Genomic DNA, 25,169 nt, shown 5'->3' with positions numbered 1-25,169 from the left:
TGCTCAATAAAAAACAAACTATACAGCCTTGCCATTCTTTCATTCGTGATACACAAAAAAGTCTAAATTTGCTACTACGTAGATTCAGATGAATAGAAAATCATCGGTACACCTGTCTCGAAATTGAAATATGGCTTGCGACTTTAACGCTAATTTTTGCAGGAGGCGATTCAAAATTCATTCATATCGTTTCTTCGTTCGGCTACAACTTTGAATGACGTGAATTACACAGGGCAGGTGCATTGGATATTCTATTTCGAATAATGAAATTTCATGAATAAGCATAAAAATGAATGACTTATTAGACAGCTATGAATGAAGGCCGATGATCAAAACAACCTTTTTTACGACGAACAAAATTCACGTGACGATTTCATAAACTGCTTTGTGCGTTTCATAAAAAGAGACTTCTTCGAAAAACAACTAGAGATAGTTCACTGAAAAAAACTCCCGAAAGACAAGTCTTTATCGACTATTCAGAAACTTCAAAAAGAAAATCGAAACACGAAACGTTGCTCGAGAAGGGCAAGTAATGAAAATACAATAAAGTTATAGAGAAATAAAATAAAGTTATTACAGAAAGTTATCAATATGTATTATGTTCTTTTTTAAGTTTTCAAAAGCAAAACTAACTTTAGTTTCATCTTACTGCAACTACAACAAACTTACTGCAACTGAAAATGCACTTACAATGCATAATGAAATCAAAAAGACACTGCATCGTTTGACTAGCACGGTGTAACGTAAAGAAAATTAAAAAACATTGTATCCCATACACAGCCACTAATACTTAAACCCGGGGACTCACCAAATTTTGATTCTTAGCAAAATATGAGCATACCCTGACTCAAGCATCTTAACAAATCGGTAAAGAAAATCAGATTTATAAAAACAGACATCGAAAAACTAATATAAAGATTGGGAGATAGTTACCTCGATGAGGTCTTTATGCTTTTCCATGTGATCAGATGTCATGACTGGTTTCAGCAAAACCTCGTTATCGCTAATCCACGTGATGCTGTCCTCGTACTCGGTTAGGAACCTTCCAAGAGGCTCTTCGATGCTTCGCAGCTGCAAATTGAGAACAGAATAAAAATTGGCACGTAGCTGTAAACATGTAAACAAGTTCCAAAATACAAAAAAGAAGACTGCAAAGCACCCAACTCAATCTTGCTGACTGTTTTGCTGTCTAAGAAAATCAAAGTTTTATTCTTCCTTCAAAATTTCTCGCTTCAAGTAACAAGCAATGAAGCCTACATCGCGAAATCCGTTTTCATGGCAACGAAATCTATCCAGCTTGGATAAGAAACGTCCTCTCTCGAGATTATCTTAAATAACTGTGATTAGAAGGTTGGAGAACAGCTGACAAGAATATATTTGTTTAAAATAGCGCAAATGTTCTAATACCAGCGTTGACTTATTTCGCAATGCAACTTAGAACTATGAATAATCCGTCTTTAACATAATCAAGGGTTGTTTCCCGTGCAAACAGTGACAGCGAGAAAATTTTGGAAAATAGAAGTAAAATAGAAGCCTTATCCTTATGGAAGCAACGTAACGTTATGATCGAAAAATTAGTTTAGGCCTTGTTCTAGTTATACATAAAAATTGTGCGAGAAGAAGAAGGCATAAGGTGCTTATTGAAGGCATTTGTCAACAAAGCTGGAAATAGAAACCACGTCTTACATACGCCTACGCGTTCAATTGTTTGAGAGATACAAAAATCAGTCTTCTTAGCAAGTTATTGGATCGCATTGAGTCGGTCATATTCAAATATTGTTCAGCTTTTCAATACTTGATTAGGAACTGTGAGAGTTGAGCATTTTCACGTAGCACACATCAGTTTAAAAATATGATCTATTCTTGAATCATTCTCAGTTCAACCAACAATCCAACTCGAATTCCTCGTTTAATGATTTCGATCACCAACAGTTCATGATTTTCAAAAATTACATGAACAAAACATGATCTATTTTTCACAGCTTCTTTATAAATTCCCCAGCAATCGTAACTCATAACTGAAGATCTAGTGACAAACAGTTGTTCTATACAAGAAACGTTTGAAGATTTCTGTATTTTAGCAATGAAAGTAAATTAAAAGCAATATCAACTTTGAGTATGCTTCTAACAACCCTATATAGCCTGCAACAAAAGCAAATTGTTCATAAGACTCATTCTAGTGTCAAAATCAAGACTTTTCGTTCAGAATAGTCATTATTCATTCAATAAAGTAGATGGGACGATAGCTTCAAATGAAAGATGAACTTTAATGATACTAGCTATAAAACACAGTTGCAAACGAGAGGGAAATTCCGAGGCATAAAGAGCCTACAACTAACACATGCAAAATCAAATTAAGCATAGTGTACAATGAAAGGAACTACAACTTTGCTTCCAAAAGCAATGGATTCTGTTCTTAACTGTCTGGAGGTCAAAATTACGCATTCAATTTCATTAGAATCTTGTAAATCAAATGATACATAACAATACAATACGAGAACAGTAAAATACGAGACTTTGCATTTCTACTGCTCAAACTCTTTTAGGCATATCTTACTGTTAGAATCACTCACCAGCCTGACTTTACTATTCAAAGCACTAGCAATATTGTTCCATCTTTTGTTGAAGGCCTCCATTGTGTCCTGAATCTGTTGAATAGCAGGTGATTCTTCGTCGAGATTCGTAGCTACTTGCTGTGCGGCCATGTTAAAGTCGCCAAATTTCGACTGCTGTGCAGTAAGCTCTTGCTCTAATAGCTACACAGGAGAACAAGAAAATCTCAATAACTTATCGGGATTTAGATTTTCTCTCGCCATTTCTATTTCATGTACGCAATGTTACTTACTGACGTATGCGATCAGTGCTTAAATTGTCATTTGATTAGCAAGAGACAAGACTTGCAATAAAACTTTTATACGTTTTTTCTGTAAAATTGGACTTTGGTATGGTACGGACTTGGGGGGTGGGGGGCAGATAGAGCGTTTGGGATGATAGAACAGTAGTGAGATCAAATCAGGTTCTGACCACTAGTAATTGTTACTTTCATTACAGCAAAGGGGTGAAATGACGCTTGGCGTAAGTTAGACTTCATTCTGTGACTCGATAATATAAAAAAATCTGTTTATATCTTGCTTTTCTTAGATTTTCTATACTTTTCTTAAATCAACTCTCATGGTTATACTTTTTCATTTGTTCCGCAGATATCATATAATTCAAGGCACAGAGTCATGTCACATTGGATTGTTAGTTTATCTCGTTTATGTCCAAATGTCTAGATTATACTTTTTCGCATCGTTGACTATGACAGAACCCTGCGAAATTACAAAATGAAATGCATATTACATACAAACAGTTCTTTCAAGGAACCTTTCACTATTCACTATTCTAGGAACCTTCAATCTATATATAAAAACCTTGTGACCAATAGAGATTGCTAAAAAAAATTTAATCACGCCTAGGTCTAAACTCGCTTTCGACACCCCAACCATCCCCTCATCCCCGAGCTCTTCCCCAGTTCTTGCCAAATTAACTACACTACATTTGATAACCAATCAGTACATATTAGAACCAACCTTCAATTGCTGTAACTGCAATGACACAGTCATCTTGTCGCCGAGGTCTGTTTCTGAGATTTCTTTTAGGTTACGCTCTTTCTCTCCAAGCCACTCACTCAGACGTCGTTCTTCAGATCTGTATGATTGCCAGTTGTTCAAAACATCTTGCAGCAGAGCCCATCTAAAACAAACCGAGATATACTAACATCAGGCAACAAACTCATATTTCGACAGAATAAGGTTATAATTTTTAATCTAAACTACATGAGAAAAATCATGCCCCTGATATGGAACACAATCGTGAGGCTTTATGAACAAAATCATTTATATTTCTCAAAATAAAGATTTCAATTATCCACAAAATATGCTAAAGAACTGGACCTTACTAATAGATCTCTTTTGCATATATTTCATTCAGCTTTATCACTTACTCGATATCTCTACCAAAACAGTAATAATTGTGATGAAATCTTAGTCAATTGCAACTAAATAAATAAACATTCCAGCATTCCAACATTTCACAACATTTCACATTCCATGTTTCAGATTAGCCGATAGGAATATTAAAAATAGCCTGCGTGCAGTTGACACCAGACGTACCGTTGTTCGGTCCATTTGCAAACTGCAGACCAGCGTTCACCCAGAACTGCTAACTGCTCCTCCAGATCAGCCGTCGCATTCTCATTTTCACTCTCGTCAACAACAACAACCATGTGACTTAAAGAATTGACATGCTGTTGCTGAAATTCCAAGTCCTCCTGAAATTTCTGTTGAAAAAATTAAAATTTAAAAATTACTAGATGAACTCGCTATCAACATATTTGAAAACATGTAACTCTTTACATAGATGATCTTTTGTTCTATTACCCCGACCATAGTAAAAATTTCCTAAGAATGCTGAATTCTTAACAAAAAGCTTCTTAAAATTTGATCATTAAATGCTAGATAGGACAACCATTTAGATGCAAACAAAAACAAATATGGACCTTGTGTTCTTCGACTTGGTTTCTTACAGCTTCTAAGTCGGATCCAATCGAGGCTGACTCTTCCATTCTCCTTTCGGCGGTAGAGAGCCAGTTTGCTAGTTCTCGTAGTTGCTGCTGCTGTTGGGCCATCAGGGCTTGGTGCAACCTTTTCAAGAAGACGATATCAAATTATGAGTGAATACTATGGTATAAAACTGTAATTAGTGATGAATGGGGATCATCGACTCATAAACAGGCAAGCATTCAACAAGCCATCATTGATACTGTAGTTGTATATTACTTACGAACGAAATTGAGGTCAACAAGAAATGGAAAAGAGCCAGGCCCTCAAGAAACGTAGGATTCCCATCTAGTTTACATATTTTCACTGGAACCTTGTTAGGCATTTATAAAATAAAATGCATCAATTCCTTTCATATCACTCCCTTCACATTTCTTTCCTTCGTTTGTTCCATTAGTCACATTTGTTCCCTTCGCTTAACCCTATAAATTCCTTCCTACGCCTTTATCCTGCATTTGTTTCCTCTCCTTATTCTATTTCCCTTTGCCCCTTCCCCACGTTGCCTTGGCTAATTTCCGTTTGTCCTTAATTCTTTCACCCCTTACCTCCCCATAATTCGTATATCACTTTGCTGCCCCTTAGCCACTTTTAAGAAGCAAAAGTATATGTAACTAAAGATAATTTGGCTATGGTAATTCTTACTATCACAGGTAATACAACATTACTTTAATGGAATTTAACCCCAGCTCCACAAAAAATATATGGCGCTATCGCTTGTGGTTTTTTAAAACACGCTCTGTTGAAGCTAGCAAACCTGTACACGCTCGAGTGGACTATGCCAAAACAAAAACATAACTAAATTCCGTGACTTCATGTTAGTCGTTAAACCCAGAGATCCCTTTCACGGAGAACAAATAGGATCAAAATGGGATATCCTGAAATGTTAATCTAACTTCGCTTGATATCGAATTAATTGATGAAAAGAAACCCCTATTCTTCTATCAACTCGAATAACAAATATTCGACTAACTATTTGACTGACTAAATATTTGGTTTCAGATTGGCTAACAAGGAGAGAGGATTACAGTCACTGGCTTTAGACTTCCTGCTACAAATCACACAATATCATTCAAAGTTTCGAAATGGTACCACCGCTCTATGCGAAATCAAAACCTTCCTGGAGTCACTATCATAAGAGACACCACAGACACACAGTTAACAGGTGAACTTAGAGGCGCAACGTCTGCTGGCTGTACAACACCATTAAGTTTATACTCTTAAAAATCTCTGAAGAGTATCAGACGAAAAGATTTAGTTTACTCAAAGGTTGGCTTCTTTCAAAGCCATTTTCAAGTTTTGTACCACCAAAAAGATTGTTTGCATTAGGTTTATATTGGGTTCTACAAGCACGTGTACTGATGATGTGATAGCAGTGGTAAGAGGCCAGTGCAAATGAGGCTGTTGCAAAATGATTTTGTAGCAACAGCAGCGTATATAATTACAACAAAACCCAGGGCAATACCAAATCCAGCGAAACTGGATCTTGCAACAGACCGCCATGATTTGTGAAGGAACAGGGCCACGCTGCTTCACGGCACAACCTCTGTTTATCCTCACAAAATATTTATTTGATTATATCTCTCTCTTTATGGGTCATTTTAAATTAAGAAAATTTTCTAAGTTTAGTCAAAACATGTAAGAGGGATGAGGAATAATTACAAGCGAAAAAGACAGTGATATTACAAATCAAAAGGGACAGACTTTTTCACTTTTTCCTTTTAATAATTTAAAAAAATGACTCACTTCTTGAATGAAAATAAGAATGAAATGAATGAAAATAATAATAATAATAATAATAATAACTTCCTGACATTTGATAAGTTGATTATTATCTATTACATGTGATTATTTATATCACTCACTTTGTTTGCCTTTCCATTGCTCCAACACGCAGGTTTTCCCATCTATCACTTAGCAACGTCATCTGTTCTCGAATTTCCCGTTCATCGTTGCCAGATACAATGCCTTCATTTATCAGCTGACTCCCGAACTCAAGAACACCACCAACACTCGACTGATGTGACGTCAAGACCATCATAAATTCCTTTTAGAAAATGAGGATTAATTTTAAAACACGCTAATACCTTTAAGAGTTATAATTTATTGAAGGAGGGAATTTCTTTAAAGCGCCACCTTTAGCTATGGTGGTCATCCTTAGGCAACATGGCAGTTGAAGACAATTGCAACCTTTCACTGCAAATATCCAGGACCCTAGGCCAGTTCTCTTGGCAGTAGCATGTCATACTCGCCCAGCTAGTTACAGCGACTTAGAAATGGCATTCCTTATACACATATTCAGTGTACTACATTACTAAATATAAATCATATCAATCTATAATATAGTATATTTGCTCATATCTAAGATTGAATAATTTGAGCCAATACGTAAATAGGTCATGTCTGATTCGAACTGCATTTTGTTACAAATGAAATATCAATGGGGCACGGGCGAACAGGAACGGCGGACTGGTGTCTTCGATCTGCACAAACTCAATTGCAGATTTTATAGACAAATTACTTTAAAACTACCTGGATCTTTATAATTTCTTAATGAGCATACTTTCAGCCAGAAAATGAAAGTCCTTATACCCCTTCACAATAAACAGCAATAAACTTTGGTGAGTACAGACCTCATGTTCCCTAAACTGCTCTTTAACGACGTCTACTTTGTCGGAAACAGGAGCCTGCTGCTTCAGCTGGGTTTCTGCTTGTAGAAGCCAGGTCAGCACCTGAGTCAACGTCTCATTGTAGTCCTCCCATTCAGATAAAGTAGAGACTGAACTTGGGGTTGGGCTGTCGCGGGCCTAACAAAAATAGAGTATGGTGTGGATAATTACAGTGCTCACAAACTAAAAATCATGTATAACATTCTACAGCGGCGGAAATTCAGGCTTTCATTTGGGGGGGGGGGGCTTGAATGGGCAAGACATGATAAAATTTTGAATGGGCTTTCGGCACGTTAAACGTTTGCCGACAAAAGACTGAGTTTTCCGACGAGAACGCTGATCTGGGGGGGAGAGGGGGCTGGGCTTACCCATGACCCCAATAATTTCCGCCACTGACTTTCTATAGTGCCGTATGAAATATATTTAATACAGCTAGGGCATGTTTGAAACTATTCCACTGTCAATAAGCTGTTAATATCTATAATATAAAAGTACAACATTACAAGACAAACAGGTAAGATAATGTTAACCAGGAGGGGTCAACTGACCAATTACGGTGGAGAAAAACTTCAAATAAACTTGCTTTTACTGCCGCTCGATGAAAAAGTACATTTTTTCTAAACTTTCGAGAACATCTGCACCCTTTCGTTCCATTCTTGTCAACAAATATCTGCAACCCTTTGGCTTCTAGTGGCCGTCAAAAAAGTTTTTTCTATTTTCTTTCAGTTGACTTTGCCCCTGTATACCAGATCTTGAACAACAGGGTGTCCATAAATGCATGTATGTTTTGCTGTCTCAAAACAGATCACTGGCTACAGGGCGCTCTTTAAACAACCAAAGTAAATAATTGGCATAAGCAAATACAATTATTGGAAACACCTGCAGTGTCTTGCAGAACAAGACCCAAAACTCAACGAATCAGAAGCAGGTAAAAAATCAGATTTATTGCAGATTAAAGATATTCCTGCAAATTAGGGCTTGTCAACCCTAGTCGACTCCCCCTTCTTGCAATCTTTTTTAACATTTACCCCTCTGCAATTGAAAGAGAACGAAAAAGGGCTCTATAAAACTCCCCTTTTAAGAATATAAAATGAAACCCATACATATCATTCTTAAATCTGCAATCCGCAATCGGAGCACTCGGCAATCAGAGTCAAGGTGGAAAATGGAGCCCTGTTTAAAACTTGAGCTAAAGTTTTGGCATGAACATATGAATTTCAATTTTAAAAACAGTTGTTCAGAGGAACTAACTTTAGCAGAGCACTCGACAAAGGGGGGCTTGGGGCATGCACCACATTTTTTGCAAAACAAAAGTTGTTTCAAATTTTTTTGATGAGTGATAAATTTTCTCTTCGCCTTCCTACTTTCCAACCTGTGTCAGAGCTCATGTATATTGTCAATGAAAGCTGATCCTTCTTTCTTTAACTGAAAGAAAATGAGACAATTTTCAATATGGAAACCCTATCTCATCCACACGTGGTGAGATATTTCCGCCCCACTCTGAACAAACTTCCTGCGAGATTTTAGAAATGGCCTAACCTGTTACCTGGGGCACAGGGACCAAGAGGGCAGGTGCCAATTCCTTTACCAAAACAGTATCATTTCGACTTTACTTGTGCTAATTTTCAGGCATAAAATGATTTTTTAAAGGGAACTGCTATCAAAGCCAAAAATGTAGGCCCACTGCGTGCGGTGTCTAACTGGCATTTTTTTGCCCCAATGGCGAGCATGGATTGAAGTATGCAGCACTTGAAATCAACTCAATCGCTGTTTTATTCCTTCATTATTTTCACCAAATTTCATCTTAAAACACTTTTAAAAAGAAACTTATCTTTTGCTTTCTAGAATACGAAACCAAGGGCATGCAAAAAAATTCGCAGCAGAATTCAACGACGAAAAGCACAAAAGAATTTCGATTTTTATCAACAGTATTCCTAGGGAAAACAAATGAGTAGATTTTAAGATAGATAGAGCGACAGACAGTATATTTAAAATCAGTTTCATAATTAACTGAAAAACGAAGTACAAAAGGTTAATCAAAATAGGAGGATCAAATATTCTTATCTTTGAGATAATTTATATCTTATTTAGTAATCTGCCAGCTCAATACTCTTTTCCAGACATGACAAATTCCACAATTCTACTTTTCTTCTTGGAATGAGATCAAATATAGCTGGATGGTATTCTTTTTATCTTTACAATGGATTTTCTGTGGCATGTCTAACCAAAATTGAGATCATAAAAGGGGGGCGTATTTTATTGTCATTTGAATATCTTTCCAAATGCCTTGTTGCCTCTTTGCTGAAATACCCCCTCCCTAATTAGCATTCCATACGATCCCCTAAAGATCTTATCCATGATTTCCGTACATTTGAGATCGTTCCCTTTGGGAAACTCTAGGCGATGCAGCAGAATATAAAATTTCCGTTGGGAAATCGCATGTGTTTTGTATTACCAAACGTAAAGAACGATGACAGGCGCGGCAATCAAAGGGAAGGATTAAGTCTCCTCAAATATCAACGCATACCTTGGTTGAGTACTTCGGAATCACGAAATAGACGTCACTGACTACTTCCTCCCTAGATACCCTCCTAGTTCGACAAAACACTTTCCTTTCCCCGCTTTCCATTTCCCTAGAGCAAATTGATTCGCTTCTGACAATGTCCCCGTGCTATTCTGCAATCATACATGTGATCCCTTGCGATAGGAAAGGCCAGTGTAACCAATACAACAAAATTTCGTCGTCCAAAACCTGCTATGATTAAGTCCTAAACATAAATTCCAATTAATGTAGGCCGCCATTGGCACCGAAAGTACACTGTGTAGCCTACTAGGAGAGGCGATCACGATTTCACTAGGAAAGCAAAAAGGACCCCTAGAAGAAACATCAACAAACAATATTTATACAAGAAAAACATTCAGTCTATACGAAGAATCCTACCTTCCAAAACCTAGGCATGTTGACTTTGCATTGACTGTCGATTCTGACTTGGAAGCTGAGCTAATTTCCTACACCTCGATGTGGATTGTTTTGATGCAAGTGGAAGTATTGCCTTACTTGGCGAACGTGGCTCGTTGGCCTCTGTTGATGGGTAGGCTTCCACCGCGAGACACACTGTGCCATATCCATCACATTAGTGGGTGTGAAATTCCGAAAACATAGGGTGCCCAATCGTAGAATACAATGTGACGATATCGAGCGCTTCAGGCACCAGAGTTGAAAAGGACCGGTTGAACACAGCGGAACAAACCCGGATCGCGCGGTACAAACGAAACAGATTCCTAAGAATTATGCTTTAATTGAAGTTATCTCATTTTCCATTGTGGACAGACCGGTATCAATCATGCAAAACTAGGATTATGCTCTATATATAGAAGATTTCGTTTTTAAATCCAGTATGTTAAAAACGACTGATACTTGGACAGAAAAATTCAACACGCATATTAATTGCTGATTTTATCAAATGAATCCGAATAGACTAAGAAATTTAAAATCTTCAGACCTTTTTGTGTACATAGCTAAACCCAATTGTTTGATAAAATGTAAAGCAAGCAGCAAAGCGAAATATTTCGTGTTTTGCCAATTGTTCAAAGGGAGTAAATAAAAGAGGAGAAAGATCCGGAGGATTCTTGATAAAGATTCCGCATGCGCACTTTAAACAGCTATTTTTCATAGCTTACAGGGTGGTCTTGTGTATTAAAAAGTATTTGGCAGCGACTGTACCCTGGGTACCAGAGCCTCATAAATCAAAGTACGGAAATCAAAGTGGAGCAGCTGCAGCAGAGGAGCTGTTAATTTAAGGAATGAGAAATGTCTTTCTTTCTTTCTTTCTTTTTACTTTGGCAACTGAAGAAGGCCAGCCGTTAGGGCAGAGCAGATAAGAGATACATTAATACACCCTAACTGTTGAATAGGCCCCCAACCTTACAAGCCAACTCCCATCACACATAATTCGAGTCAATTGCTACGACAAGGACTCAACCCATCCCCTCAGTTCTCGGGTGGGCCAAATTTGTGCTGCGTTTAAAATCGACGAGAAGATGTTGTGGGGGTAGTAATATTTTGGAAAAGTTTCTTTTTGATCTGATTCTATGATTTCAAAACAGCCTTTATGTTACCACAATTTTAAGTCACATAGACTTTACCATTCCTTTTGGGAAAAATTGCCGTCCCAAATTGGTTGGGCGTGACATCATTCGGACTATGTTTAGAAACCATGTCTTTTCTCCTTAACTTCAAACTTTTCTACTATAAAACAATAAAAGCAACAGAGGACAAAATCTGCTCCTGATGCTCCTACCACAGAAGTTTCTTGCATTAACTTATGGTCAGTGGCGGACACCTGGGGGGCGAGGGGGGCGGTCTTTTGTTTTTACTTTGGACTTTTATTCCCTCCTAATACTTTGGAGGACAATGGTATTTTGTTCTAGAACAAAGGGGGAATGTGACATCATCTTATTAAAAAATAGTCTCCCCCCCCCGCCCAAGTTTCCGCCCCTGCTTTTGGTAAATACTGGGTCGAAATTGATTTTTAATAGATTTAGAAAGATTTTTAAGACTTCAAATAGATTTTTAGAACTTCAAATAGATTTTTAAACGGTTTTATAACTCCTTATAAATCCTTATAAATCACAAACCCCTCTAAATTACACCAGCATTGACATGAGTACCCGAAAGATACTTTACTGTATAAAAATAGCTTTAAAAATTAAACTGCTTAGAACAATTACCTGTAACTCATTCTCTGAGCTTTCGCTGACTTCTTCAAGAACGATTTGTTTCTGGTCACCTGACATTACTTCAAACAGTATAGTCAGGTACATCAAAATGGACTTCTTGTCCGGGTGGTTTTTCACGTCTAAAATAACAAAAAAATTATTCCAGTTACGTATTAAAATATTGTGAAACTGGAAGCATAGTTTAAAACAGTAAGTGGGGTTTTTCTGATTTCAAAGAAAATTATTAAATTCAACGATAAATTATTTAGAGATTTGAAGCCTAGTATAAAACGGGAATTTGAGATCTTTAAAATGTCAGAGGAAATTGTTACATTGAGCAATAATTTTAACATAAGAAAATAAATTTACATGAACTATGAAGAAACATGCGTCTATACTGGGATATTCATATTGAAATTTTCAGCAATTGTGATAAAAATTTAAAAAAGGTAACAAATCAAACTCCTTTTTAATATAAGACTTTCAGTAACTATATTCTAAGTAACCAAAGTATTATATTGCCATGTCCACCTCCTTCCCGCCCCGCCCCCCAGCCCCGCCCCCTCTCCTGATAGGAGGGATGTATCAGTTGCAGATGGTCTAAAACAAGCATCTCACATCAGTGGGGTAGCTGTTAATATCATATGATACCATGGGAAAACGTAGGGGCGTTTCTGGGGCAGGAAGCGTAAAAAAGCATACTAGTTCAGTGGGGGTACCTGTAATTCCCATATTGTACAGCAGAATGCTCTTTCTAATATTTTCATAAATGAGCACTTTGGTGCGTTAGTGAACACTTATTTGGTCAAGACTGCGGTTGAGTTTGATCCGTCTTGCAAGGTGTGCAAAATCAAATATTGAAAACCAAGATGAAACCAAGAATGTTGAGCAGATGAGTTGCGGTCGATTTGGTTTGTTTGATTTCGCCGTGAGGTTGTACGTGATTAGCGAAGAGAAATAGGCCAGAAGGCCACGAGAATGCAAGACGAAAATAAGAAATGTGCTGGAAGCAAGGCTCCCTAGAGTTCACAGCAGCGGACCACGTTATTATACCTTCGTATACTGAAAACATGGCTGGCTAACAAGCATGAAGTCAGATTAAAAAAAATATGTAGCAAGAACATTTTTGCACAAAAAACAGCTAGTTAAACTTTCCTTTTTATGAGTTTCCCACTTATTGACGAAAATTTAATTAAAAGGTAACTGTTAACATAAAACTCGCTACAAGAAAAATCTAGGCCACCAAATCACATCGTCAAAAAATACAAAATAATAGTCAATGATAAATCAAATTATTCCACTACCACGAACTGGTGCTGAATGGGGGTGTTTTAAACTTTGATTAAACGCGACGTAATCGGTAAATACCCGCTCCTTCTCCCGTGCTGAAACATTTTGAAGCAATTGAAAAACATCAAATCATAACTGCTTTCAAACAAAAACAAATGTTTATGTAAACTAACATTTGGCAATGAATAGGAGCAGACTTTGCTCAGGAGAATTATTGAAACATTCCTTATTCTTAATTCACTGAAAAATAATTTCTTGCACTGCATAAATCTCTTTAAACTATTCGTTACCGAGTTTGATAAAAAAACATAAAATCATTAATTTTATACGGTTAATTTAGCAAAGAAATGAGCCAACGTTTATCTCAAAGCAACGACGAGCCGGCCTACAAAAACATTACGTTATATTCTCAACAAGCAGCAATGAAATTTAGTCAGGCACACAAATTATATCTTTGAAAGGGCACAACTGACTGCCTGATACCACAGCTTAAAAAAACGGCATTAGAACATGTTTTAACAGACGATAGCTGTGAAAAAGCACTTGGTTTCTAAACATTGAAGTGGCTACTCACGCAAACATGAACGGCTGCGTACTCCAGAGTCGGTCTGAGATGTTTCTATACTCACACTGAAGGCATAGAATCAACAGGGGAAAGGTTCTGCGAAACAACTTGTTTATTTTCGCTGCCTTCTTATCGACAGCAATGGCAGTTTATTGTGGAAGTCTGCAGCATCGCTGGTTGCAAAATCCTTGAAAATCGTTAAAGGGCTTAGCGCGATCATGCACAACGCATCGTCTGAGATGATTAACAAGCCGGATAAAACAAAATCATATCAAACCAAGGTTATTTAATGAATAAATTGAAGTGCAATGCTTCCTTCGGTAAACAATCTATTTTGCACACAAATGGGGGATTACACCCATTAGTGGGCACTGTATACTCAGCCTAATCACCACCGATAAAATTTATTGATGTTCAGATTCAATGCAAACATACATCAATTGACAATGTTTGCTTTTAGTCCCCGAAGTGAATGTCCCTGCAGACAATTAAATTGGGCCTCGCCTCGCCCAACAGGCTACGAAGTGATGTCAGGATTTTACTATTTAATTTCATTTGCATTGCTTCGCAAAATTATCTATATCAAATATAAAATCGCCCATATGTTTCGATAACTTGGCAGGCAATATCACACGATGTTTGCAAAACAAACTGAACATGTACCCTCTTTCTATACCTTTCCCGACCCTCACTTGTATATCCTCTAAACCACTTTTTACATAAACAATCTTTCTTGTCTCCTACCGTGAGAAAACTAGTGTAACAAAGTGCTATGGCAAGGGATTTTAACTGACAAACCATGGTATTAATTTTGAATGTGAAAATAGGATTCTATTTATGTGCATCAAATACCAACACATGTGCCCCCTTTGCCTATCATATCAGAAATTACGACGAGTGGCCGCTATCCCACTGGCCTTAGAAGCATGTGTTCGATTAATTTGATGACAAAACTAGTCTTACTCTTATCGATACCCTTTTAATGTCTATTAGTTATCGTCATTTCTTAGATGTTTCTCACATTTGCACTGTACGCTTTTAAAAATCGAGGGGCAAATCACTCTAAGAAAATCTCGTACACCTTTTGCGAAAATCCTATTGTTTTATCTGAAAATCCCCAGAAATCCTTTTGTTTTAGGCAAAATCTCGTACGCTGTTTGCAAGAGTGAATCGCCCCTCGTTAAAAATAACGCAAAGAAGGAAAGAATATGGTAAAACAAATATACCCTGTCAAACATAAAAAGACTTGAGTATCCATTGACGTCTAGTAAAACACCATCGATAAGCCAAAACATGCCTTCCAGAAAAATGTATTCAAGAATACTCCTTAATTTTCTTTTGGCTGACATTTATTGACTTTGAGATCCGCGTTGTTGACGATGCCTGCCAGCAATTTCATTGCAAATGTTGAAAAGACCTGCTAGTAGACTTTGAGATATCGAAGATTTCCAGCAGCCATTGGTAAGGAAAAGCAAAAGGCTTTCCGCAAAAGGCTTTTCGCAAAAGGCTTTTCTTATAACAGCAAATGGCTTGCTCAACAAAAAAACGATGACAAAAAGGGCCTGACTGGATTGGGAACCCTGGCAACATCCCTCTTCAAGTAATTTTCCATAAGACAAGAAAAATGTTTTGCCTGAAACCATAACCTTAACCAGAAATCTCTTCTTTGGCTCGAATTATTTACATAAACAATATATATATAGTCTAGAACATGTTTGTAAAAGCAGCTTCGCAACAAGGCACCGAAGCATAATTGGGGGTCCATTGTTTGTTGTTTGTTGTTGTAGACGATTTTATTGCTGTAAATTAGAATATAATTTACCCTCCCCCCTTATCCCTGGTCATCTTTGGTGAGCCATGCCAATAACATATACCTTATACCAATATATGTTGTTTGCTGTTTCTCTATAAAACAACAATAGTTCAAAATCAGGATGTTACGGCTTATAACATCACGTTAACCGTTTATTTGTCCATAGAGATTCCCTTTTTCGTTTCAAATAGGCCTAGAAAATAAGGTAGAGGTCACCTTTTCTCACAGAAAAAGAATAACTGCGCTTTGCTCCTCCGTTAGGGACAAGTGAAATTTTCAAGTACCATTTTCACGTTACAACATCATTACTTTAAATAAAAACAATATCTCATAGAAGCAATCAACACCGAAGAGACTTGCTTTTTAACAGCCCCCCCCCTTCACCCGTAAGAGTTTACTGTGCAAAATAAACACTACTCACCTTCTGGGTCGAGAAGGGGCTCTATCCCAAAATGTTCTCTAGCCACACGGAATGCATGTTCGAGATTTTCATATGGTGGTCTTCCAAGACACAATTTGTAATCAAATACATCAGGGCTAAAATACAATCATTATTTCTTCTTAGCTACTCAGTAAAATAGCAACAGTAGATATAACCAATTGCGGCACAACAGGGCAGGACCGATTTTGTATTCATCCAAAGTTCGACGATAAAATGATGGAGAGGGGCATTATATTGGCAAATGTTATTTTTAGTATGATTTTAAGATTTTGAAAGTGTGTTAACCAACAGTTTGTTATTGGCGATCCTTATTGGAAAAATTGGCGTTCTCTGTTGGTACAAGGGCGTTTTTGGCAGTAAAAAGGTTGTGGATAACAATTTTATATAATGTCCACCCACATTCTAGTCTGTCTTGTGCCGCCATTGGATATAACAATTTTCTAGATGCAAATACAGCTATTCACCTCTGTAGTCATCAAATCCTCTTCGCCACTACCTCTCTTTATTTTCTAGTTTCTAGTTTCTTTCAATTGAATTACAAATCAATCACCTCCAATTTCGATAATGACAACGATTTACATGGCAAGTGTGTCAAACAGCCCCTGGGCAACATGAATCAAAAGAGGATGCTCAACAAATCAAATCGGTATTAGACATAAACCTCCACCAGTAATTAAACAACCATCAAGTACTTCATGTTTGCTCGGTTAGCTTAGTCTGCATCTTATCTTGCGGTAAAGATAAGCTTGTCTTGCTATTGATCCATCTGATGTATTGAGTAAATTCGATTCAGAAACAAAGCTACAGGGAATTTTAAGTTGGCGAGAGCTAATTGTCGCCTAGTGAGACACACTAAGAGCAACATAAGAACATAATCAGCATAAGATTGAAAATTAGAAGAAAAACGATGTTTTTTTAATTTTTCTATCAGGTTAACACAATAGAGGAGACTTATCAGCGAACCAACCGTGCTCCTAGAAATTTCGTGAAAAAATGTTTATTAGTGGCCTTACAAACATTTTATAACACAGAAAAATTAGTGTTGGAATTAGAATGGCATAAAGACCACCTAAGCCTCGAATTATCCAAAATGAAGAACATCAAGCTTGCAAAAGGTATCGGGTTCTTATAAAATAAGAGTGTATTCCAAAACATTGACAAAACTCACCGTTGATGATGCAGCAATGCGTTGAAAGCTAAACCGTCTTGCCACGATGTCGTGAAGTTTTTGATGTGCACGCCCTTGTACCTGAAAAAATAATCGTTAATTGTATTGGATCAAACTGACTAATACTGCTAGCTCCATTGAGATGGTTCCATTCTTGTCTGAAAAAAATCAACAATCATACAGACAGACACAGCTATGAATTTTATGAGAATGTTAACTTTACTAATGGATAGAGAGAAAGAAACCAATGACTCCTCAAACAGAGTCGGCAGTAGACCGGCTTCGCCCTATGTCAGGAATGATCATTACACCTAGACTTAATGCGGACCTAGACTAGCCTAGGGCAAATAATTAGGCCATAACTAGCAATGCAAGAGAGGGTACTGTGAAGAGGAAGAAAGCTGATATGGGCTTCCTCGGAAAATACAAAAAAATTTAGTATACTGAAAAAGCTCTGAAAAGATTTCTTGAAGTGAATACGTTTTTTATTAGGATGTCTTGACCTGATTTATTGCTTGTTCTCTAGCAATGAAATCCTCACATTCTCTGACACCGGTGTTCTGGATATTTCGAAAGGGGCAAATCACTCCAAGAAAATCCCGTACTTTTTTGTTGGAATTTTATTGTTTTATCTGAAAATCCCCAGAAATCTTTTGTTCAAGGGAAAATCTCGCACGCTATTTGCAAAAGTGAATAGCCCTTCGGATTTTTTCTTGCTCCTAGTGTTTTTTGTCAAGTAAACTGCTTTAAAGGTACGACCAACGAACGAGGGGGCGGGGAAACATGGCCCCCAAGCATCTGTCTAATGACAATTTGAGGCCTTGTTTCAGTTTAACAGATCAATAACAGATCACTGTCTATAATTGTCTGTTTTTTTGGTCTCCTGTAACAAAAGAGGTGGTCCTAAGGATAGATGATACGACATCATAAATTGAGGAAAGTGTAATTTTGAGTTGAGTTTAATTTTTTCAATTTTAATTTCAATTTTAAAGTATAATTTAAAAAGCAGTTCAGGGACGAGTTTGAAAGCATTGTGATGGGGAAACTTTTGTCGAGAAGAGTGGGGGGGGGGGAAACTGGTTATCAGGTTGCGAGAAAAGAGTTGTAAAATATTAATCCAAGAAGATGATGAGCGATAGTAAAAACAAACTCTAACACACTTTCAGCCACTTTCCCAAACCTAATGACCTTCAATATTAAGCAGCGTAAAATAAAACAAATCTTGTATTTGGTCGAAATCTCTTGGATTGAATTTTGTCTATGCAATAAGATTAAACTGAAGTTAGCAAGGATTACAGAATTAACTCGATTATGCGAATTCTATTAAACCCGATTGACATATCAACATATGATTTGAATTTCAGCTGGAATAGTACAGTGGGTTTTGGAAACATTTCACAGCCAGGAAAAATTATCCTATTCTTCACTTTCAAAACCCAGAAATTTGTCACACAGTGCTAAATACATTTTGGGATAAATGTTTACAGATATTTCAGACAACCTTTGGCAAGCCTTAGAGCGCATGCTTAAGCTTTTAACAAGACTAACCTATAAATTTTAAATGAAACAGAGGTCGTGTGTAATTATGGAAGTTCCATCGCAGCTAATGTGGTCAGCGAACGCTTTGCATAAAAAAAGCAAATTAAGTGGATCTTATATTAAACTAGAACTAAATGTGTTATAATATTCAGTTGAAATAAATAATTTAGCAGAGAACATGCTGTGAATAAGAAGATAGCAGAAAAATTGTATTTTCATCTCAATTGAATGAGATAAATTTCTAGACAATATTCGATAAGATGGAGCATGACAAACAATAAATATTGACCAAAGTATTGCAAAGTATTGCTAACAAGATGCTGTGTTAGGCTTGCCAAAAAACATCACCATAAAAGAGATTTTCTTTAGGCTGGTTTCCACAGTTAATATGATCGCATAATTCAAGTGATTGCAATTGATTTCAATCAACTTTTGTGATTTTTTCGCATAATGGACAAAGCAACAATCATTGCATGGGAACGTTTTTTCGAATACTGGGGGCATTGTAACAAATTTTGGTTTTTCACTTGTCAAGACGTTGAAAAAACACAAAAGACATAGGAGGCTTTTGAAGAGGTGACTTTTGGCAAAATAACAAGGGTGTTATAAAGAAGAATAATTAGCCTTCAAGGGAAATTAAACTTTTCGGCAAAGAATATTCTGTTCATAAAGAGTACTTTCGAACGGGCCCTGACAGACATAATGAGCTTACGTTGCCTCAAAACTCAAAATAAAGTAAAGGGCGAGCTTTTATGGGATAAAGAGAGGGAATAGAAACACTTTGTTTTCATGCCTCGTGTCCTGACCAGACTCGCCAAAGTAGAAACCCATTTTAAAGTAAGAAAATTGCGTCACTATGAAATTTTGTTACTACAAGCTTGAAAGGCTCTGGCGCAACCGGCATGCTTAGCGGTAGCTGTCTAGAGAAATTGACTGTGTTTTGTATTTTCATGCAGTTCGATATTAGGCCGCTTTTTTGGAAATAAAATCGCAAAGCATTCAGGTTGGACAAAAGCCTTTAACTTCGCAAAGTTTGTGATGCTTATTTTCAAGGCATCTAAGAGAATGGTTGAAACTCTGAAAAAAGATTAAATTCAAATCTGCAGAGCTTGGCATCATACTTCATGATTCGCGACACATTTCACTTTTCTGTTAAGTTTCAGGTTTCAGAACACATCAGATATTTTTCAGCATATTCTCCTTGGGCCCTAAATATTTTGGAGCTTGCTACATAGCTAAACAAAAGGGCCAATAATTGACGTAAGATTTCATCCAAATGTGGTGGCCGATTCCTTTCGACTTCAAACCAAAATTTACATTTTACCATACCTTGATAATAACACGGGTATTATGCTATGATAAGAGAAAAATCGGAGCTTTGAAATTAAATCTGACAAGGCCAATAGCATGAAGCAAAATTGTGTCAATTTGGAGTAAACAGGGGGGTACAACCGCCAGGCCACCTTTGCGCCGCATCCATGGCATAGAAACATCAGAGCCATCCAGCATCAAGCTCTATTCAAGTGGCAATAGAAAAAACACCTGCTGGAATTTCATTGAAGTAGAACTAGATGCTACAAGTAACCAGTTTCCCTGAACGTTGCTACTGATAAATTGTAATGGTGCATAAGGGCAGCACTTTGGGTGAAAAGAAGATAGAACAAAACATATAAACAAAGGGAACAGTGAGGTAGAAAAATAGATCTCCGGTATGTGTGATACCCGAAACAGATCCCATGTATTAACGAGCTGGCATGTATGCTCTTGGTATATCTAGAAAAAATCTTTTTGGGGCTTAAAAATCCATTAAGCTTAAAAACCACTATGCACAATGCTGCAGTGTTGTGACACTTGCAGTTCCTTGCACAGCACGTTTGGTAGACCTATGCAACAATTTAGCGAAAAATTGATTCAAACAGCTCTCCTAAATTATCCGTAGTCAACAATCATTATCGTAACATGAAAGATAAGCTGCTTCAACAATAGAACGGTTTCTAAGAGATTTGAACTTTGTTTTGGATTGAAAACAGAGTGGTCGTTCTATAGAGATGGTCGTTCTATAGAGATGGTCGTTTGTTTGCATAGACTTGAGACTTGAAGGGGGTTCCATAGGTTTGCGCTGGTTGGAAGTTACCAACTTATGTATACATATTGCTTAACATAAAGACTGGCAAATGTATATACCAAATAATAGTGGCTATGGAGACCTGTTTGGGAAAAATACATGCTATTAGGCAGATATAGTAGTAGCGAAAGTTGTGGTAGAGAAAGCAAAACATGACTTACCCTTTTGTGGAATGTTTACACCAGTTAATCAAGGTCTTCTCGACGTCCGTCTGTCTTACGTCTTCCACAAACTGGCTCATTGCGCTTTTCACCTTAATAACGAAACAAAAGGAGCTAGACGGAGATGATGGAATAAATAATTAACAAATTTAATTCGATTCACTTTGCGGTATTATCGGAATTTACGGATTTCCAGTGCAGATCAAGCAAAAACAGTTGACCATACCCCCTTACACCAGGTTCTGTATCACAATAAAATATGGCTGCCTTGCAACTAAACGGGGGAGACGAGCCTGAGTGTTGTACAAACAAACAAATGCTACCAGTAATACACGATCAAACTTAAATCAAACTTTTGAGACACAGCGATCTTGTATCCAGACATCAGTTTAGGCTAAAACGACTTGAAGTTACTAAGAATTCTGAAATATTTTTGATAAGACAGTACTACTACAAAATGTAGTTGCTCGATAAAAGCAGAAAAATTCGCAGTAGCAGCTAAGAACCGTCTTCCTCTAAACACCGCGATGTTTCGCTTGGCTTACATTGTTTACTCCGAAGATGTATTACTAGGCAAGGCCAAAATACTGCTCTTCCTTGGGAGGAATTACCCTCTTGGGCCCGTAGAATATAGAAAGAACTACACTCATTTTTTATAAGAAATAAAGGTCGATGTTGAGTACTCTAGTTTCTTAATATTCTGGAAATTTCAGTTCTAAATTATGATGTCATGAATGATGTTATGAAATGTTCGTGACCTTGTTATCACGTCAAGAGATTCGATTCCGTTCTGATGCTGTATTTAGACGTGTAGAAATGTAGAAAGAACTACCTTCGTCTGTTTGAACCGAAATTATATTTGTTAGAGACAACGAAAATGTTCATATACAAATCTAGGTTGAGTCTGTTTTGAATCCAACTAGTCTCAGTCTTGACATAATAATATAAAAATATAATTATTTATACAGGGTTGCCTTTTCAGCAACAAAGGTGCTGTTATCAATAAGGGCCCTGTTTTGAACATATACAATATTAGAAAAACCTGAACTTTAAAGGAGTTACATACAATCAGAATCTTGAAATTAAAGTTTAAAATCATTCTCTACTTTACAATCTCTCTTACGATAAAAAATGTTCTCTCAACTTGGATTAAAAAATAACAAGCGTTTTCAAGGAACGTATGGCCTCATTTGCAAGCCGATTTTGAGAGTACTCTTTGATAAAACATCTAATAAAACAGGTCCAAAGTGTCTGAGCTGCACAAGAGACAGCTGTCGCTCTTTGCAGTCCACGAAGTTTTACTCCATTTTAAGTACAGATTAATGATTTTCATTTATCTATCATGTCCTCCTTCGGTTAGTGTCGTGCCTGTCATCTTGTACAAACTATCATCTCCATAATCAATCCGAGAAAAAACTGTTGAAAACAATACCTAGAGAATTGACCCTGTGAATCTTAAGATCCATTGAGACACAGCCTGGTAACAGTACTTAGAGTTATTCCAGAATGCATTGTGGGATAGCCAAGGAAATGTCCTAGATCCGATGCTAGAACCGAAACTGCATGACATAGCCAACAAAGCATCAAGATAATTTAAACCTAAAAATGGTGTACTTTCTTTACGAACTTTGTAGAATTACCCATTACAATCACTAGCTATTCGTGAACAAAGCAGTGAATTAAAAGAATCCCTTAATTCGTTAAGGTTATATGTGAAAAATGATGACATTTCGAGATATAATTGGAAATGCTGTTCCAGGAAGTGAAATAAATCTGGATTCCACTTTATAAGTTGATTCCACGAAATTATACGGGGTCAAATAATTGGACTATAGCAAACGATGAGCGGCTGACAAAAAACATTAGGAACCGACTTCCTATGATCTTATGGAACAGGGTACACATAACCTAAACCGAATATAACTTTAATAAAATCGCACTTCTAAGTATCGCTTTGCAAACAAAGCGTCTAGTATTTGTGAAACAAAACTTAGATTGAAGGTCTTTTGCCTAAATTTAAGAACTGTATCAATATCCGAGACTCGGGGCATCTGAGTGCTATGGTAACATTCCATGCTTGTGGATACGCAGTTACCACTGCACCCGAATGCTGTATAAAGCTTGCCAGAAAACAAGCAGATAATGGGATCTGTTTATCAGAAGTGGCTGCCTTAAAGATTACCAGTAGTTATTGGCACCGCGGCTACAAGTGATTGCTGCCTGAGAGCCGGTGTGTTACAAACATTTTGCGGGGAGGTCTGTTTGACTTTGCCGTATTGTAGCTTGTTTACATGGCAGTATCTTCACAAGTAGCAGGACTACATGACGCGTTCTAGTGCAGAGTATGGACCATGCATTTGAATAGAAGGAAAACAAATTTATTGTATGATAGATAAAACAGATCAATAAACTTTAAATTTTGTGCTTTAATTTTTGAGCAATCAGATTATAAATTAATTTGATAAACGAGAATTTAAGCAATTAACGATCATAATTCAACAGGTCATTTTAATTTTTAATGAAAAACTGGAATAAAGCTAATTTGGAGAACCAATTTTTGAAAATGAAAATCTATGAGCCAGGTTATGAGGTTTCAAAAACCTACAGCTCAAAAACCCTGTCAGTTTTAATAGTTCCAGTTTGCGCATTTGTTTATAATAAAATGAGCCTTGATTAGTTAAGGAAATTTGTAACTGAAGCTCAGGTTTCTTCCACGTGCAATTGGAAATAGCGCCAAATTTTATTTAAAACCATATGACACAAACGATCTTGAGTGGATGAATATAATCTGCATAGCAGCTAGCAACGACGCTTGTGGAAAGTCTGACAGTTTCTATTGAAAGGCGAGTGAATGCAGGGCGAATATAGGGATCTCTCATAAGAAGCTGCATTATACTAAGCAATCTTTGTTCACTTTCATTAACTTAGCAATCGCTGTTAATATTCCTCAACTTAGAAATCTCTATTCTACAGCTCATTTTAAAAGCCAGATTTGTTTCAGAAAAATAGGCCAATCACGAGAGTGAAACAAGGCCAAAAATTTCTTAACAATTATCTCCCCAAGCGCAAGATTTTAGAATTGTGGTTTTGTTGTGACCCTGATCGTCATTTAAAAATAAGAAAAATATTTTGCTGATAATGTCGCTGTTTGGGTTGCGATGAAGCAAGAGCAAAATCTTCTAGCTCTGTGAAAATTCTCGGGGTCTGGTAAAAGTACAAGGTGGCCCAAACTTCCATCACGTTTTGAAGCAAGTGCTCTCATCTTTGGCGGGCAAGGGAACAAACAATTTCAAAAATTAACCTTCAAAAAGGCAAAAAGCCCAAATTTTTGGCTCAACCTAAAATTATATTTTTCCAGTAAATAGTTAATAAAAAAGGTCTAAATTGGAGGATTTTGGTCTGAAAAGGTAGCCTTAGAAACTGGCCGGGAACAGGGGGTTGCCAATCCAGTTAAAGAAAACTCTACAGGGTCCCCTACCACTCCTATATGTATTCACTCTTCGTACATAAAAATGTACACTACAGTGAAAGTGTGTGCCGGATAAAACCTTTCTCATTCTAAACAGAAAACAAGGTGTATTGAATGGCGACGTTGCATTAAATTCCTTAGTTTTTAGGAACCGTCTTCGCAGCAAGAAGCAATGTGAATGTAGGTTATCTCGATTTTACTTGCTGATTCACCTTTTTTTTATTTCCTTTCGAAAAAGACATACGTAAAAAATACGCTCTTTTACTGACTTACTCTGAGGTTTTGTTTATGTATAAAAAAAAGTAAAAGAAGCCCACGTAATTTTCTGTCAGTCACACTTCTTAAGTATATTTTGTACCGGTGCTTCACCTCAAATGATAAAGTGGCCTAAACGAATGTTTCGAATCCACGGGAAGATTTTGATTACTGATTATTTTAAAAAACAAAATCATGAGAAAAGCCTTAATAGAATTCCATAAGTCATGCTATTCCAGTGAATTCCATAAGTCATGCTATTCCATTGTAAATTTATCTTTAATCGATAACAAATGCTTCAAAGAATGGTCCGTTTCTACGGCAAGCAAATATACCAATGCATCCCCGCACAGATC

The 25,169-nt window shown here is 37.0% G+C and overlaps 1 protein-coding gene across 3 annotated transcripts in view; it reads right to left on the bottom strand.

The window, feature by feature from the left end:
* LOC135685489 (dystrophin) overlaps nt 1-25,169 on the bottom strand; it is a 102,794-nt gene that overhangs the window by 63,282 nt on the left and 14,343 nt on the right. The window contains exons 6-16 of one of the 3 annotated variants that reach the window (XM_065201454.2): nt 21,090-21,181; nt 17,265-17,345; nt 16,076-16,191; nt 11,999-12,126; nt 7,232-7,405; nt 6,464-6,645; nt 4,541-4,685; nt 4,155-4,321; nt 3,573-3,735; nt 2,574-2,756; nt 934-1,071 (exon numbers count right to left, since the gene is read on the bottom strand). In XM_065201454.2, the coding sequence (XP_065057526.2) occupies nt 934-1,071; nt 2,574-2,756; nt 3,573-3,735; nt 4,155-4,321; nt 4,541-4,685; nt 6,464-6,645; nt 7,232-7,405; nt 11,999-12,126; nt 16,076-16,191; nt 17,265-17,345; nt 21,090-21,181 (1,569 nt within the window). Of the gene's footprint in view, nt 1-933; nt 1,072-2,573; nt 2,757-3,572; nt 3,736-4,154; nt 4,322-4,540; nt 4,686-6,463; nt 6,646-7,231; nt 7,406-10,208; nt 11,938-11,998; nt 12,127-13,850; nt 16,027-16,075; nt 16,192-17,264; nt 17,346-21,089; nt 21,182-25,169 lie in introns of those variants that run through there. The other 2 variants (XM_065201455.2, XM_065201456.2) reach the window with 2 other exon arrangements.

This window comes from Rhopilema esculentum, chromosome 15, assembly GCF_057945365.1.
Source record: "Rhopilema esculentum isolate cy_ngs chromosome 15, ASM5794536v1, whole genome shotgun sequence".
NCBI lineage: Eukaryota > Metazoa > Cnidaria > Scyphozoa > Rhizostomeae > Rhizostomatidae > Rhopilema > Rhopilema esculentum.
This window is presented reverse-complemented; position numbering and strand designations above follow the sequence as displayed.